This window comes from Papaver somniferum, chromosome 3, assembly GCF_003573695.1.
Source record: "Papaver somniferum cultivar HN1 chromosome 3, ASM357369v1, whole genome shotgun sequence".
NCBI lineage: Eukaryota > Viridiplantae > Streptophyta > Magnoliopsida > Ranunculales > Papaveraceae > Papaver > Papaver somniferum.
The window spans coordinates 162,834,745-162,849,537 of NC_039360.1; the positions used below are offsets into that span (position 1 = coordinate 162,834,745).

General features: G+C 38.5%; 2 protein-coding genes across 2 annotated transcripts; both read left to right on the forward strand.

Annotated features, from left to right (window-relative positions):
- The first annotated feature begins 2,010 nt into the window (after positions 1 to 2,010).
- On the forward strand, positions 2,011 to 5,177 carry LOC113357891 (probable RNA-binding protein EIF1AD). Its single transcript, XM_026601380.1, has 4 exons — positions 2,011 to 2,294; positions 2,404 to 2,479; positions 2,599 to 2,725; positions 4,616 to 5,177. The coding sequence occupies exons 1-4, from the start codon at positions 2,181 to 2,183 to the stop codon at positions 4,815 to 4,817; spliced, it is 519 nt and encodes a 172-aa protein (XP_026457165.1). The 5' UTR covers positions 2,011 to 2,180; the 3' UTR covers positions 4,818 to 5,177.
- A 237-nt stretch (positions 5,178 to 5,414) lies between these two features.
- On the forward strand, positions 5,415 to 8,464 carry LOC113357890 (uncharacterized aarF domain-containing protein kinase At5g05200, chloroplastic-like). Its single transcript, XM_026601379.1, has 10 exons — positions 5,415 to 5,744; positions 5,840 to 5,982; positions 6,075 to 6,197; positions 6,323 to 6,511; positions 6,590 to 6,745; positions 6,831 to 7,096; positions 7,215 to 7,312; positions 7,546 to 7,724; positions 7,831 to 7,944; positions 8,093 to 8,464. Exons 1-10 carry the CDS (start codon positions 5,483 to 5,485, stop codon positions 8,279 to 8,281), a joined length of 1,719 nt encoding a protein of 572 aa, XP_026457164.1. The 5' UTR covers positions 5,415 to 5,482; the 3' UTR covers positions 8,282 to 8,464.
- The last annotated feature ends 6,329 nt before the right edge of the window (positions 8,465 to 14,793 follow it).

Genomic DNA, 14,793 nt, shown 5'->3' on the forward strand with positions numbered 1-14,793 from the left:
ATGTCGCTGTTTGTTTCACCAAATCGTTTTCTTTCTTTCCGAACCTTAATCCGATTAATCATCGTATGATCCAAAAAAGTAGTTCATTATACCTAAATTAGTTACTTGTTGGTAATTCTTAACGAATTCAACTTTTTTCTTTTATTTTAGATCGAATGTTGATGATATTTTCACTTTCAGTATTGTGTTATATTTTTTTCCCCAATTTAGGAGAACATTAGATTCAAAAAAAGAAAAATATTGACTTTCAGCTAGGTAAAAATTTCGAGATGGGTTTCCTCTAAGAAAAATAAGAAGAACCTAGTCGAAACTCAATGTTATTCTTCGTATATGAAGAACAGATTGATTGGCTATAATTTTTTTCTATCGACCTACACGATTTTATTTTTGTGTCACATAAATCTTCTAAAACAAACTCTAATATCCAAATCTCTAATATAATATAAATATTATCCAAATCTTTTTTTTTGGGGTTAAGGCATGGTTCACATGGGATAATATCGAAAAGAGCCCTTTATTTATCTTTTTATAGCTGAAATATGTCAGAATCACCAAAAAAAGTCATGTTAATTTTCAGTTACAACCCATTTATGCTTAGGTTGATGAAGAAAGGGTTTTACATTTTCTACGGTTAAGAAATGAGGAACTCACTGACCGTAGATATGTTTCGTAAACGAAGAATTAACCAAGTTGGGTTAAGATTTTTTTTTTCAGGATGTGGACAATAAAGGTCACAACTTCGCTAACTATATGCTATTATTATAGCAGTAGAGAGTTAAGGCATTACATATTTTTTTTTTAAGTATTGTTTGATGTTAGTAAAAAATCTATTATGTCTAATCGTTGATGACTTTGTTGTTTTTAACCAATGCAAGTAAAGTCTACATTTAATTTTCCAAGTGACAAACCTAATCAATTATGGATTACAAACTTCAAACCAGAATCAATTAAGTTTGAAGTTTTCAATCTAACTATAGATAAAATGTTCTTTATAATTGACTAGTTGTTCGTTAATTTTCTAGCCGATTAAAAAAAAAAACGGTTGCGACGACCTAGGCGACTTTGGGGTAGAAAGCTATACAAATCAATGATATTTACATACTTTCACGAATTCAAGTAATAAAAATGAAACTCGAGCTCATTTCAAACGTGTATATATAAGTATTTGCAACATTAAACTCTTCACATGTCTAATTAGAATTTTCATTTTGGCTTTGGATGGAAAATTCATCCGAAGAAAATACATAATCTACTAAAGCTAATACCATGTTTGTTTGTATCTGACTCACGATCTGGATCTTAGTCAATCCCTGACTCGTGGCGATACAGATGTCAGACTGTTTTTCTTTTTTAATTTTGAGTCAGATCTGACTCGATCTGTGACTCAGACCTAACCCCTGACTCGGACCTGTTTGAGTCAGGTAACATAACACCCCTGACTCACATATTTTTGAGTCAGTTGAGTCAGATCTGACTCAAAACAAACATATTGAATCAGATATGACTCAAGTCAGATGATTTCACTCATATCCAGACGACCCAGATACAAACGACGCAGATAAGTTAGGAGTAAACAAACGTTGTGCACCTGTAATGTAGGTTTAATCTAATTCCTCTCAATCAACTGTAATAATTAAATACTAATTAAATAAGAACATAGTTCATCCTTTACACAAGGTAGGTGATAAAGGTTTATTGAACTTATTGTCAAATAACATCATTTCGTTTTATATTTCAGTCCCTTCCAAATTTTAGAAAACAAATAACTCCCGAAAATCTCTAGCGTGGATGCCAAATTACTGGGAAGATACTTGTAAAATCTATATAAAACAAATGATTCTCTAGTTTGTCTTATATAGATCTTGATACCGTCTTAACACACTGATACCCCGTTAGCATATGAATTTTGGTACCCTTGCAGTAAACTGACTTCGACAGAACTATCCAGCCCAGGCCCGGTGTGATTGAGGTCCATTTAAATGTTGCAGTTTCGAGTCTTCATCGAAAAACCCTAACAGCTGGTTTTGCCTCCTCAGTGAGACAGAGAGTGCGTCAGTGTGAGATTTTGAAGAATTTCGTCGTCCATAGGAGGCAGTAGGGTTATTACGGTGAATACCACCACCACCACCGCCGTGGCTGGCTGAAGAAAGAAAGTGAATCAATTGGAAAAAAAAAGTGCAATGAAGGGAGGAAGAAAGAATCTGAAGAGAGCAGCTGAGGAACAAGGCTTGACTTTACAACAAGATCAGCGTGTTATGCAAGTCGTATCACTACGAGGATCTAATTCCATTGAGGTATTTATTCATTTACTTAATTCCCAATTTCACAATTTTACAATAATAATTTGAATTGAATTTGAATTTGTCTCTGTAATTGAAAATTGTTTGTTATAATGATTATCAGGTATTGGATGCTGATGGTAAGAAATTGCTTGCGCTCTTTCCTGCCAAATTTCAGAAGAGTATGTGGATTAAGCGAGGTTGGTTGGATAGTCTCTACTGAATTAGCCTGTAATTTTGAGATATGAAAGTTATTACAATTCTTTGAATCAGAGTTCAAACTGGATATGAATTGTTTTTTGTTGATTTTTGTTTCTAGGAAGTTTTGTCGTGGTTGACGCAGGACGGATAGAGGAAGCTATTGAAGCTGGTAGTAAAGTGGCTTGTATTGTTACACAAGTTCTATTCTATGAACAAGTTCGTCTGCTACAGAAATCTCCAGAATGGTTAGCACTCTTTATCTATATTCTCCTTCTCAACTGGTTAACATGTATATATATCAGTGACGAGTATGTCTAGGACTTTAAAATTTCCCATAGGGGAACATTCTGTGCGTCTTGCACCAGATGATATACTAAAAGTTGAAAAGGTTTGTTTAGCTGATAAGCAAATTAGACAGTTGATGGAGGGACACTAGGAATATTACAATTTAGTGTTGATTAAATCAAATAATTGTAGGCGCTGATAGAGTTTAAGGAAACGATACTAGTTCATTGATACTATTCTGTGGTTTTGAATGGGTTGGTTGTGGTTGTATTTCATTCGCACCTTATTAGGTAAGTATTATTGAGGTTAGGTTCAGTTCTTATGGTCGGTTTGTGCTGTTTGTGTTATTTGCTAGTCTCTCTTTCTCTCTCACACACACGCACACAGGCACACACTGTCCGTCTATTAATTTGTTTTATCTGCATCAGACATTAGCAAACTGAGTCTAATATTTTAGTTTCAATATTATCCGCACATCATTTTGAAGTCTCACATGCTAAATTTATCTGGGTATGATCCAAGTCAATCATAGAAGGATGTGGCTTTTAAATTAAGGATGTCGTTTTTAAATTTAATATGTGATATTAAATTAGTTCAAGTCAAGAAATATAGTGCTCGAATAGGAAATAACAGAACATTCTGTGTTATATAGTCAGTAAATTTCATAAGAATAGCGAACACTATGAAAAGTGAACACTTTTAACCTTGTCATGGCATGTGAAGGGGGTGGTGCTGTTGAAGAAGGGAGGGTTTCTGTTTGAATCTTTTATTGGTTGCATATAACGGGTTTTTCTCCGAATCCTTTCAGTTCAAGGAATGTGTTGGTAGTACAATAATAGGAGTAGATAGTATTCGACCAAAGAAAGAAAAGGAAGAATCAGAGGAGGGAGGGTGGGAAATTGCAATATCCACAGTGACTTGATGTGTGTCGGTTGCTTAATTTTTGAATTTATTATCCTTGTACATTTATTCGATGCTCAGTAGGAGAATGCTATGAATAGGTAAGGAATTGTCATATGCAGGGTGGAAATTTAATATCATGTGTGAACTGTTCTTAGAACGTTTTTCGCATTTTATGATTTAGTCTTAATGGATAAATGTAATTTTGACTTTAACAAACTTATTTTCTTGTATAAGAACATAAAAACGGAGTCTGAGTAGTACGAGCAGGAAATATTATGTGAAACGGAGAGCTTTCCCAGTAGTCCTAGGCTCATAACCTTCTAAGTTACCTATTCTTAGTTCTCAGCTGATATTCTTTGAACTGTCATTTTGAGATTTAGTATTTGCTGAATTCTATCTGATCAATATTGTTATTTGCAAATAAGAAAGAGTATAATACTTGGCTCTAGTTTTGTGGGTGGATTCCCCTTTTGGAGTCGCTTTAAACTAAAATTGGCAGCAGATAGCTTTAACAAGATTTATAATATAGTATCTTGTAGAAATTGAAGTAGCAGCAGATAGCTTTAATCTGTTATCTTGGTACAATCATCATAAGCAGCAGATGGTGTACTTTTTTGGTTTCTGCTGCTCTGACAATATGTTTTGCAAAGTTTTCTTCCTGTGGTAAAATGGCTTTTTTCTTATTATAATTTGTGTGATGATATTTTGTTTGTTGGTCTATATTCTGCAATGGATGATGGCTATTGAACTTATGCCAGAATTCTAGAAGTTAACTCATATAATCAAATAGGTATCTCTTTGGTGACTGAATACGTGTGGCATTTGTTTTCGGGCATACCAACAGTCTCTTTCAAATATTGTAGAAAGAGTAAATCTAGACAGTCTTTGCTGATCTACCTAGAATTGTTTCTTTTTCCTCATGGTTTACTCTTGGTCTCTGAATGCAGGCCAGAGATCTTCAAATTAACAAGTACAGAAGAATCAAATGCCCATCCACAAATATCCAATTCCCAAGCTGCTGAGGAAGATTTGAACTCCAGCGATGACGAAGAAGAAGATGACGGGCTTCCCCCTTTGGAAGCCAATACAAACAGAAATAGACCTGCTGAGCTGGATCCTGAACCAGATTCAGAAACAGAATCAGATTAATATTTAAGATTTCTAAACTAGGACATGTAAGCTAGTGTGTTACAATGTTCAACTGGGGCCAACATACTTTCTCCTACAAGCAGCAAGAGTAGGCTGGAGTAGTCTGCAATGCACTTCCCATACAGTCGGGTTGCCGCTTACACTCCAGTGTGCTTTCTAGAAATTTTTGGTAGTCTGTTGTATGGATTTTAGCATCCGCAGGCCTTTTTTTTCCTTTTTGTCTTCAACTATGTTAAACATGGAGAAATATTCCTAGTGTCCAATGCTGTGTTCTCAAAATTGATAAAATGTACAGTCTGCAGACTGAGTGGTCATTTGTGAATCCTAAATTACAAGTATATTGAATAATGTTGTGTTTCTTGTGGCTGTGTGTCCTAAAAAATGGTCTATTACAAAATGGTACCTGAAAGCTTCATTTTGCTCAAGGTCTTTGTTTCAGCTTCATCTGACGTTGCCCTTTACATGGTTGAAAAACTCAAAATTTGCTAATTTCTGTGCAACTCGGAGTGCCACGTGGAGTCACCCCTTCCACGTTTTTGATGGGTGAAAGGAAAGCTAGTTAAAGAGTGAGTTAACCAATGAATGAATCGGAAGAAGAAATTAGCCGAGTCTGTCTATCTGAGCTTCGATTTCTTTCTTTCTTACTGGAGTGACTGGGAGTCAAAATGGCAGGAGGAGGAGCTGTGGTTGTTTCAGCCTCAAGGGTAGTCGGAGGTGGGAGAGGTGGTGGCGGTGGAGGTGGAATTACAGCAACAACAACAAGGTGGAATCATTTGCACAACCCCCCTTCTAAGATTACTAGTACCTCCTCAAGAAATCCAATTCCAATTTCAAACCCAGTCTCAATTGGTGGTCATAGCAGACGAAAACGGTTCTCACTCTTTGTTCGTTATGCTCAAACCCAGGATTTTTCATCTCGTTTCCAAGGTAATCAAATTTCTTACTTCAATTTCCATCAATTAAGATTCATCTACTCTACTGATTCACTGAATTACTAAGATTATACTGTAATTTATTCATAGATGGTGTTGAGGAATTGCCAAAATTGGTGGAAGATATAGTCCAGACATCATTAAACACAGGCCCGCGTGGTCCGGTTCGGTTAGCTCAAGGTATTCAAGCTTTTCTTGGTGTTGGTGCTGAATGGCTTTCTGATGTCTCCAAGGTATAATCACCAACTAATTAAGCAACCCCTTTGTCTTGTTTTTTGATTTCGTCGAAAGAATTTCAACATTTTTGAGTGTTTTTCGATTGTAGACTGTTAACACTTCAACAGCAACAACAGGATTACCAGCACAAATGCAACTTGGATTACTTTCTCCTATTTATCTCCGCAAATTGTTCGAACGAATGGGTGTTACTTATATCAAGTTAGGCCAGGTTAGTGATAATAGTGCTGTGTTATTGGAATCATTTGGTGGTTCAATTTGGGGGATAGGTTGCCGTTGAGTGATAATCGGTATTTTTTGATTGATTACTTGTGTGTTGTTTGTACAATTTACTAGTTCATTGCGTCGGCCCCAACCTTGTTTCCACCAGAATATGTGGAGGAATTCCAAAAGTGCTTTGATAGGGCACCTGCAGTCCCTTTTGAACAAATTCAAGCTATTTTACGGCAGGAGTTAGGGACGACTATAGATAGTGTTTATGACTATGTTGATCCAGTTCCTCTAGCATCGGCTTCTGTTGCGCAGGTGATGTTTATGCTACCGTTTGAATAATGTTATTGGTTTATCTTTCTAGACAGATTATAGGAATTGTGAATTGTTCAGGTTCATGCTGCAAAGCTGAGAGGTTCCCAGCAAGACGTGGTGATAAAGGTTTTAAAGCCTGGAATTGAGGACACATTAGTTGCAGACCTCAACTTTATTTATGTTGTTTCACGAATTCTGGAATTCTTGAATCCCGAATTCAGCCGTACGTCACTGGTAAGTACTGAACTAGTTTTCCCATCTTACCTATCTCCACACATATGAGTTAAAAAGAAAATCTTACAAATCATTTTTTCAGTAGGTTGATATTGTTAAAGATATAAAGGAATCAATGCTTGAAGAAGTTGACTTCAAAAAGGAAGCTGCAAACATCGAGTCATTTCAAAGTTATCTTGAAGCAATGGGTCTCACAAGGCAAGCTACAGCTCCAAAAGTGTATCCGCAGTGCAGTACTCGACGAATATTGACCATGGAGAGGCTGTATGGAGTTCCTCTCACTGATCTAAACTCCATTAGATCCCTTGTTACTAGTCCAGAGACAACACTTATTACAGCGCTAAATGTGTGGTAGGTCTCTTAGCAATGTTTTCACTTTCCTATGCGTTTCAGTTTAGTGGGACAGTTACACGCTGTTTCAATCCAGGTTGGTCGAGTTATTACTATTATGTGAATGTTTCTTTTGCAGGTTTGGCAGTTTGCTGGCTTGTGAAACCTTTCATGCTGATGTACATGCAGGAAATTTGTGGGTTCTTCGCGATGGCCGAATTGGATTCCTTGATTTTGGTATGTAGTCAGCTCTACCTTTCCAAGTTGGAGGGTTAAGCTTAACGTGAATTATGAACACATTTGTTATTACTTCCACCATCAACATCTTATCATCAAAGTCTAATAATTATGTGACTTTCATGTTAGAAATCATCTGAGTGTGTTGGAAAAGAATTTCAGTATGTCTGTTTACATTGTGAAAAAATTAAATTTCCTAAGCGAAACGACAACGTAAAGTAAATATTCTGCAGGGATTGTGGGACGTATTTCCCCGAAAACATGGGCAGCTATGGAGGGATTTTTGGCATCTATTGCTATTGAAGAATATGAACAGATGGCGTCATCCTTAATTGACATGGGTGCAACTAGCAGCAATGTGGATGCCAAAGCATTTGCAAGAGACCTGGAAAAAGTTTTTTCTTCAATACAGGTAAGAACTTTCTAGAGATCTGGTACTTTGCCTTTTCAGCATATTCGTGGGTGCGTTTTTTCCCCTGGCAGATTCCTCATAAAGTTTCTTTTCGCCTCGATTGCAGGATTTGGACACTGAAGTCATTGTTGCTGCAGCTAGAGGTTCGGACGCGAGAACTACTGTAGCTGCTAACGTAGTTGTTGATGAGAGGCAGATGAATGCTCTATTCCTTGATGTGGTGAGCAGTTTCTAGACAGAATTATGAATTATGTTCTCTACTAGTACTTTATAACTCGATGATGTGGATAACATATTCTTAGCTGAAGACTGCATCGTACTAGGAGTATATGAGAACCGATTAAAGACCATCAAATTGTGTTTAACAGGTACGGGTGAGTGAATCTTATGGGCTGAGATTTCCTCGTGAGTTTGCACTTCTTATGAAGCAACTTCTGTATTTCGATCGTTATACCCGTCTGTTGGCTCCAAACATGAACATGCTCCAGGACCAGAGAATCAGTATTGCCTCGAACAGACAACGGGACATCAAAAACAACATGGATAATTGGCGATGAATCGTCTGCTAGTAGTTATGCACGTCCAACACAAGATTAATTGTTCCACTTATAGGCTGTATGGCAACTCTTAGTAGAGCTTCCAACAAGAACTGGTTGTACTTGTATATGAATCTTACTCTTACTACACAAAGCAATAAGAAAATCTAAGTGTGACCTTTACAGGTAAACCGCTTTCTAACATGGTTTTCTAAAAATTTATTGGGTCCATATTGAACCAACTCACTTTTCCTACCGGTTCACTAGTTTTCCTGTCACCCTGGCCGGTTCCGTCCGGGCCGTAAATCCAATTTTTTTTTTTTTTTTGGTAACAAATTAACAATATTAGGTTTCCTGCCTCTCTCTCCATATCAATATTAGGTTTCCTAGGTCTTCTTTTTGCAATTCAGAACTGCAGAGAGACAAATCCAGAGCAAAACGTTGCTGCCGGTGACTGTATAATGGGTAACCACCGTAAGAGACAAGAAAGTAACAATGGCAGTAAAAGTGAGGAAAATATTACCAGAGAGAGTAAGAAGATGAAGATGAATAACAATGGCGGCAAGGCAAACAGGAAGCCGATGGACAACCTCAGTGGTGGTGGCAGCTCAGAGGTCAGCAGCAGCAGCAGTGTTTCCGATTGCGAAGATATACTGCGTGAGATATTGAGCAGGCTCCCAGTAAAATCACTTATGCGTTTCAAGTGTGTAAGCAAACACTGGCAGTTCTCAATCTGCCAAGATCAAAGTTTGATTGATTTACATTTCACTAGATCAAAGCAACGTTGTTCAGATCTCTTTATTGTTGTTCCGCGCCATGAGAAGGTTGATCCGTTTAGAAGAAGAATGCTTAGCTCAGGGTTGCGTACTAGTGTGGGTGCCAACGAGTATACGTATCAACAGTCTTTCTTGTTATCAAATTTGTTTGATAAAAGTACAACTTTCGTCGAAAAATCAGAGCAAAAACCGTTTCATTATACTGAGATTCTAAAACCTGTCAATGGTTTGATCTGTTTTGTTAACCTTCGTATAGATTCTGTCTGCATACTGAATCCATGCACTAGAGAATTAACACCATGGATAGCCTCGTCAGTTCGCGGAAACAAAAGGTACAATTTCACTGCAGATATACGTAGCTATTGCTTTGGATTTGATCCTGCCACCAAACAGCACAAAGTTATATGCATGCGCAAGGTACGTGAGTCGGAGACAGACATTTGTGAGGTCTTAACTATAGGAGACAACACTTGGAGACGCATTGATGAAAAGGTACCGTTATTTTACTCCGGTGTTCAAGTTTCATCAGTTTGTTCAAATGGTTTTATCTATTGGGGTGATCGTTATTACCGTATTCCTACATATTTGAATGCATTCGACATTAGATGTGAGAAATTTAAAGTGATTAAGGTCCCTAAAGAAATTACAGAACAATGCAAGTATCCAGGAGGCCTAGAAGGCTCTTGTGCTCCGATGCATCGTTTACTAGAAGTGGGTGGGCATATAGCTGTAGTACATCGATGGACCGATAAGGTTGTAAAACTATGGATATGTGACGACGATACTTGTAATGGAAGTTATAGCAATTGGAATGAAGTTAACATAGAGTTACCTTTTCAGTGGTGTGGATTTGTAAAGAATAGTAGATCCGCTTACTTCCATGGTGTTGCAGGAGAAGACCGGATTATTATAGAATCCTACCCAAGTAACCAAACATCGTGTAGATCAGATATAAAAAATGTCTCTCTACATTCTTATGATTGGAAAAAGAATACATTAAAAAAGGCTGAAAATGGTGTGGTTTCGGAGTTCGCTTCTGTTTCATTATTAAGACCTTTCTCGGGAAGCCTTTGGCCTATTCTCAAAGTACGTTCAGACGTAATAACCAAGAAGTGACTAATCCAAGCATTGGAAAGTAAGCATTCATGCTGCCATGGTAGAGGCGACGCTCCTTCTAGTAGTCATGTGATCATGTGAAGAAGAATAAGGCTACTCTGTTACAAAGGTGTTAGCAAAGAGTGAGTTTAGCGTTGTGTCATTTAATTTGGTGTTTATTTTAGAAATTGGATTTATTTGGGAGAAAATACAAACAAAATAATAATCAAGAATCTAAATTTTGCTCGGGTATTTCCAGAAGCTCTCTAAGAGCATAACAAATTCATAGACACTACCGTACAAAGTTAACATTTTAAGTAATTCCACAAAGATAAAACTAGATAGCTTGTATCACATTTCATTTGAACCATCCCGTTGTGTAATCGGAGGATTCTTATTCTCATTGCTAATGAATTCAATCAATTTAACATGCTAGAATGATACTATAGTTACCTAAAATCGGTGAGAGGCTAAAGTGAGATTCTAGGGTTTCTGAAAGTGAGTTACAGCCTTACAAGACATTGAGCCGAATAGTCTTCGACTAAACCACATGAAGAAAGAGATCGGAGAATTCTAGTGGGTGAAGAAGAATTGCTCCAAGACTTTTTATGAGAAAGTTGTGTTAGCTTGAAGAAATAGAGAACCTATTTATAGCTGAATTCTCTAATCTCAGGTCGGTGATTGCTTACTGTGCGGATCACTTCTCCCGTCTCTTCAAGAAAAGATAGAGATAAACTAGGTTAAGTTTATCTCATTATTCCATCGCGTTTATTATCTTCTACGGTGAGAAATAGGCCGAGTATTTCTCACACGTGCTATATATAGACCGTTAGACCAAAATCCTATTTTATATCTCCTATTTGTGTGAAGCTAAGTCAGCCTTTGCGATAATGTGTTGAGAGAGAGAAATATCTCTACAACCGAGTTGGCCGAGATAGAGAGATATTCCCTGACTTGTGAGAATGACTAGGATGAGTCACGTGAAAAGACATGGAATGCCTCAGAAATCGTGTGTAGAGTGAGATAAGCTGAGGTTGAGCTTTTTCACTCCATGACCGGTCACATATGTCACATGAAGACCGTATTATTGCTTGTGTGTACCTTTGTTCAACATGCAAAACTGAATGGAGCTTATCCACGTTTTTGGACAGACATGTAAAGTTCATGCCCAATTTACTAGCCGTGAGTGTGTTTGAGACGCTTATAAATAGGCTTGATACCTAGGTGAGACTTGTACCTAAGTCTTACATATGCATAAGACTCTTCAGACGAGATGGCTCAGCTCAGATAAGGCCATCCGAGGCTTGAATGACGTGAGTGAAGCTTTCTTAGATTAATATAGCCGACGCGACTATGGATGTCTGAGAGACTTGGATGAAACGACTGAGGCTAGCTGAGAATATTGGCTAACGCTGTCCGAAACATAGCTGACACGACTGAGGCCATCTGTAATTTGGCTGACGCGATTTAGTCTGTGTGAGACTTGGCTGACGCGATTGAGCCTCTCCACAGTTAGATGGGACATGTTCGGAAGAGAAAGGAAAGCTTGCACGCCTAATAATGTCTTTGCGAGACTTCGATTCACTCGTCTTTCACCAGCCTATATTGCAGATATGTGATAGGAATCGATTGTGTCTGTATTGTGGGGCCTACATGACCAATGTATCTCGAAAGGATGTTCTAGGAGTCTGTCGAAAAGTCCCAGAGGCAGAATAACCACCGTATCTCGCGGGGATGTCTTGCGAATCATTTAGAAACCTCTGTAAGTCGAGGAGCCTAGAGTAGATATGACTAGTGTATCCCGCGATGATGTACTAGGAATCAGTCCTTGATCTCAAATAGGGTGAGTCGTGCTTACAAGAGACATAGATGTCTTCGCTTTTTGTCATAAGTCCGCCAGGGATGTTTTTACGCATCTACAGAGCCTACATGACTAGCAGTATCTCGTCGAGGATGTATACAAGGAATCATGGTATCACAACCAACCAGCCGTTTCCCGCAAAGACATGCTGGAATTGTGATTTTTCTGGTTCATAAGTCTGGCAGGACGTTTTACGCTCTACAGAACCTATGTGACCAGCTGTATGTCGTCGAGGATGTGTGCTAGGAATCACTTCATCACGACCAACAATGTCTCGCGGGGACGTATACTAGAAATTGTGGCTACGGGTTCCTTGAGGGCCAATGACTTAATCTCTCCCGTGAGAGTTGAGTTTTCTCTTATAGTCTTGAAATGACGTTTTTCTCCTTTGTCCAAATTTCACCATCTACACATACTAATTGGTTCTAACCTTATGAAGGATGTCCCTAGCAAGGGGGTTAACCTAGGCTATATCTCGTCCCCAATTTTGACTCAACATTTCTTTATATTGTAAGATTTTGTTTTAGTCCCCGTTTGTATCAAGTATTCCAGCGATGAAACATATTTTTAGCCAGTTATGAGATGATTAAGTGTCCACTTAATGTAGCTTCTAATCTACAAGACATTATTATTTATCATTTTTCTCCCGTAAAACCATAAATTTATATTTGTAGTCACTCATCAATATTGATTTTGTTTATTATAATTTTAGTTGTATTTGTGGATCAAAACTAGCCACTATCATCACAAAAATTTTACCGCGGCCTTTGATCGCCTTGTAAATTAGTGAAAATCCAGCCCACTCAAAGAAGAGTTCTTGTTCCATCTTTGATCCTTAGACACTGAAATTTCTGAATGCAGCATAGAAAATTTACCTTTTCAAGCTAACCTTGTACTATTTCTTAAGACATGCAACCTTGTTGCTGTAAGATTTTGAAGAAGGTGATAAGACGATAAGCTATAATACTTGTTATCAACAGATAAGGATAGTGACGTTACATGAAAGGTTTATAAAGGACTCTGCAGAAACAAACCCTAAAGGGATAAACTAAGGAATATCCCATTAACTAGCAAACAACTAACGGAAAGTAAAAAACAGTGACAGATAGAGAAGTGTGAACAAGACACTCTCTTTACAACAGTCAAATAAACTCTGATACTCCCCCTTAAACTGAGGCAGGAGTTTTGCAGAAGTGCATCAGTTTTTCACGAAGATTATCGAAGGCTTGAAAAGAGAGTCCCTTGGTAAGAACATCTGCAATCTGTATAGCTGAAGCTATGAACTCGACATCCACTGTAGTTTCCTGAAATAAGTCTCGAATGTAGTGATAAGCCATCTCAATGTGTTTTGCTCTAGCATGAAACACAGGTTTCAAAACTAAGGCACGAGCACCCATATTGTCACATAACAAGTGATGAGGAGTAGTGACTGCAATATTCAGTTCTTCTAGAAGAGCAGCTAACCACATAACTTCAGAGGCAAGAGTTGAAAGAGATTTATATTCGGCCTCTGTGGAAGACTTGGAGACTGTGGGTTGTTTCTTTGACTGCCAAGACACCAATATAGATCCAAGGAACACACAAAAACCAGTAGTTGAGCGTCTTGTAACAGCGATGTACGACCGTGATGGTTGTATTTCCTAATTTGGTCCATAGGCCACTCAAATGTCAACTCGATGTTCAGCCAGGATGGTTATATTATAGCTTTGGCCCGTAGGCCACTCCTATGCCCAGTCGTGATGGTTGTATATTACCAACTCGACATCTAGCCTTGTTGGCTATACATTTTCCACCCGATGTCCAGCCATGTTGGTTTTACATATTCAAGGCCATCTACCCAACTGGCTTAATGCATCATGATGATGCAACAATGACCCTTGGCCAAATGCCAAACATAATGCGCTATTTTGGCGCGACATTTGCCTTAAGCCAATCTACCGCGTACCACGCAACATAAGCTTTAGAAGAAGCTTCATCTCAGACCATCGTGCATCTTTTAGCATGCGTCATACTAAAAACACTGGGTGTTACAAAGATGGTTTTCCACTGCCATGTTGGCTATCCACTGCCAACCCGATGTACAGCCATGTTGGCTGTACGTTGCAAACCCAATCTCCATCCATGTTGGCTGAACATTGACAACGCATTGGCCGAGGGCAAATGTTCATTTTTATACTCAATGGAAGCGTTGGATGAAGCTTCATCTCGGGTCGTGGCACATCCTTTAACATGCTCCATGCTAAAAAAATACAGGGTGTTACATTATCACACCCTTCAAACAATTTCGTCCTCGAAATTCAAAATCAAAGTTATTGTGGACAATCTCTTCGGTTTGGATTTCCTGAGAAAAATTCCCATACGAGATGCTCAGAAATCACGGATTTCTTCAAGTTATCGTGAACCACAATTTAGACCTTCTTAGAAACCGTCTCATACCGCCTGCCCAGGAATCTAAAAGTGCCCACAACAATACCAAGAATCGCAGTTGGCTAGTGCCAAGAGGATATCTCGACCAGGTATCCTAGATGGCATCCCATACTACCACCCAGGAATCTCTAAGGTTCACAAGTTGAAAGGTGTCATCGAAATGACAAGATTTTAGCACAGTACTGTGCGGAACAGTTTCCAGTTGTCCACTGAACCTGACGGTCATCCAGGTTGCCACTCGTAAGTGGGATGCTAGCCGGGCCTGACAACGCACACCCTTGTCCAGTGCCAACGTGTTGGGATGATCAGTCCCATCGTCCCAGACGGTCTTCCGGATATCCACTCGTAAGTGGCGTGCCACTTAGTCCAGGAAA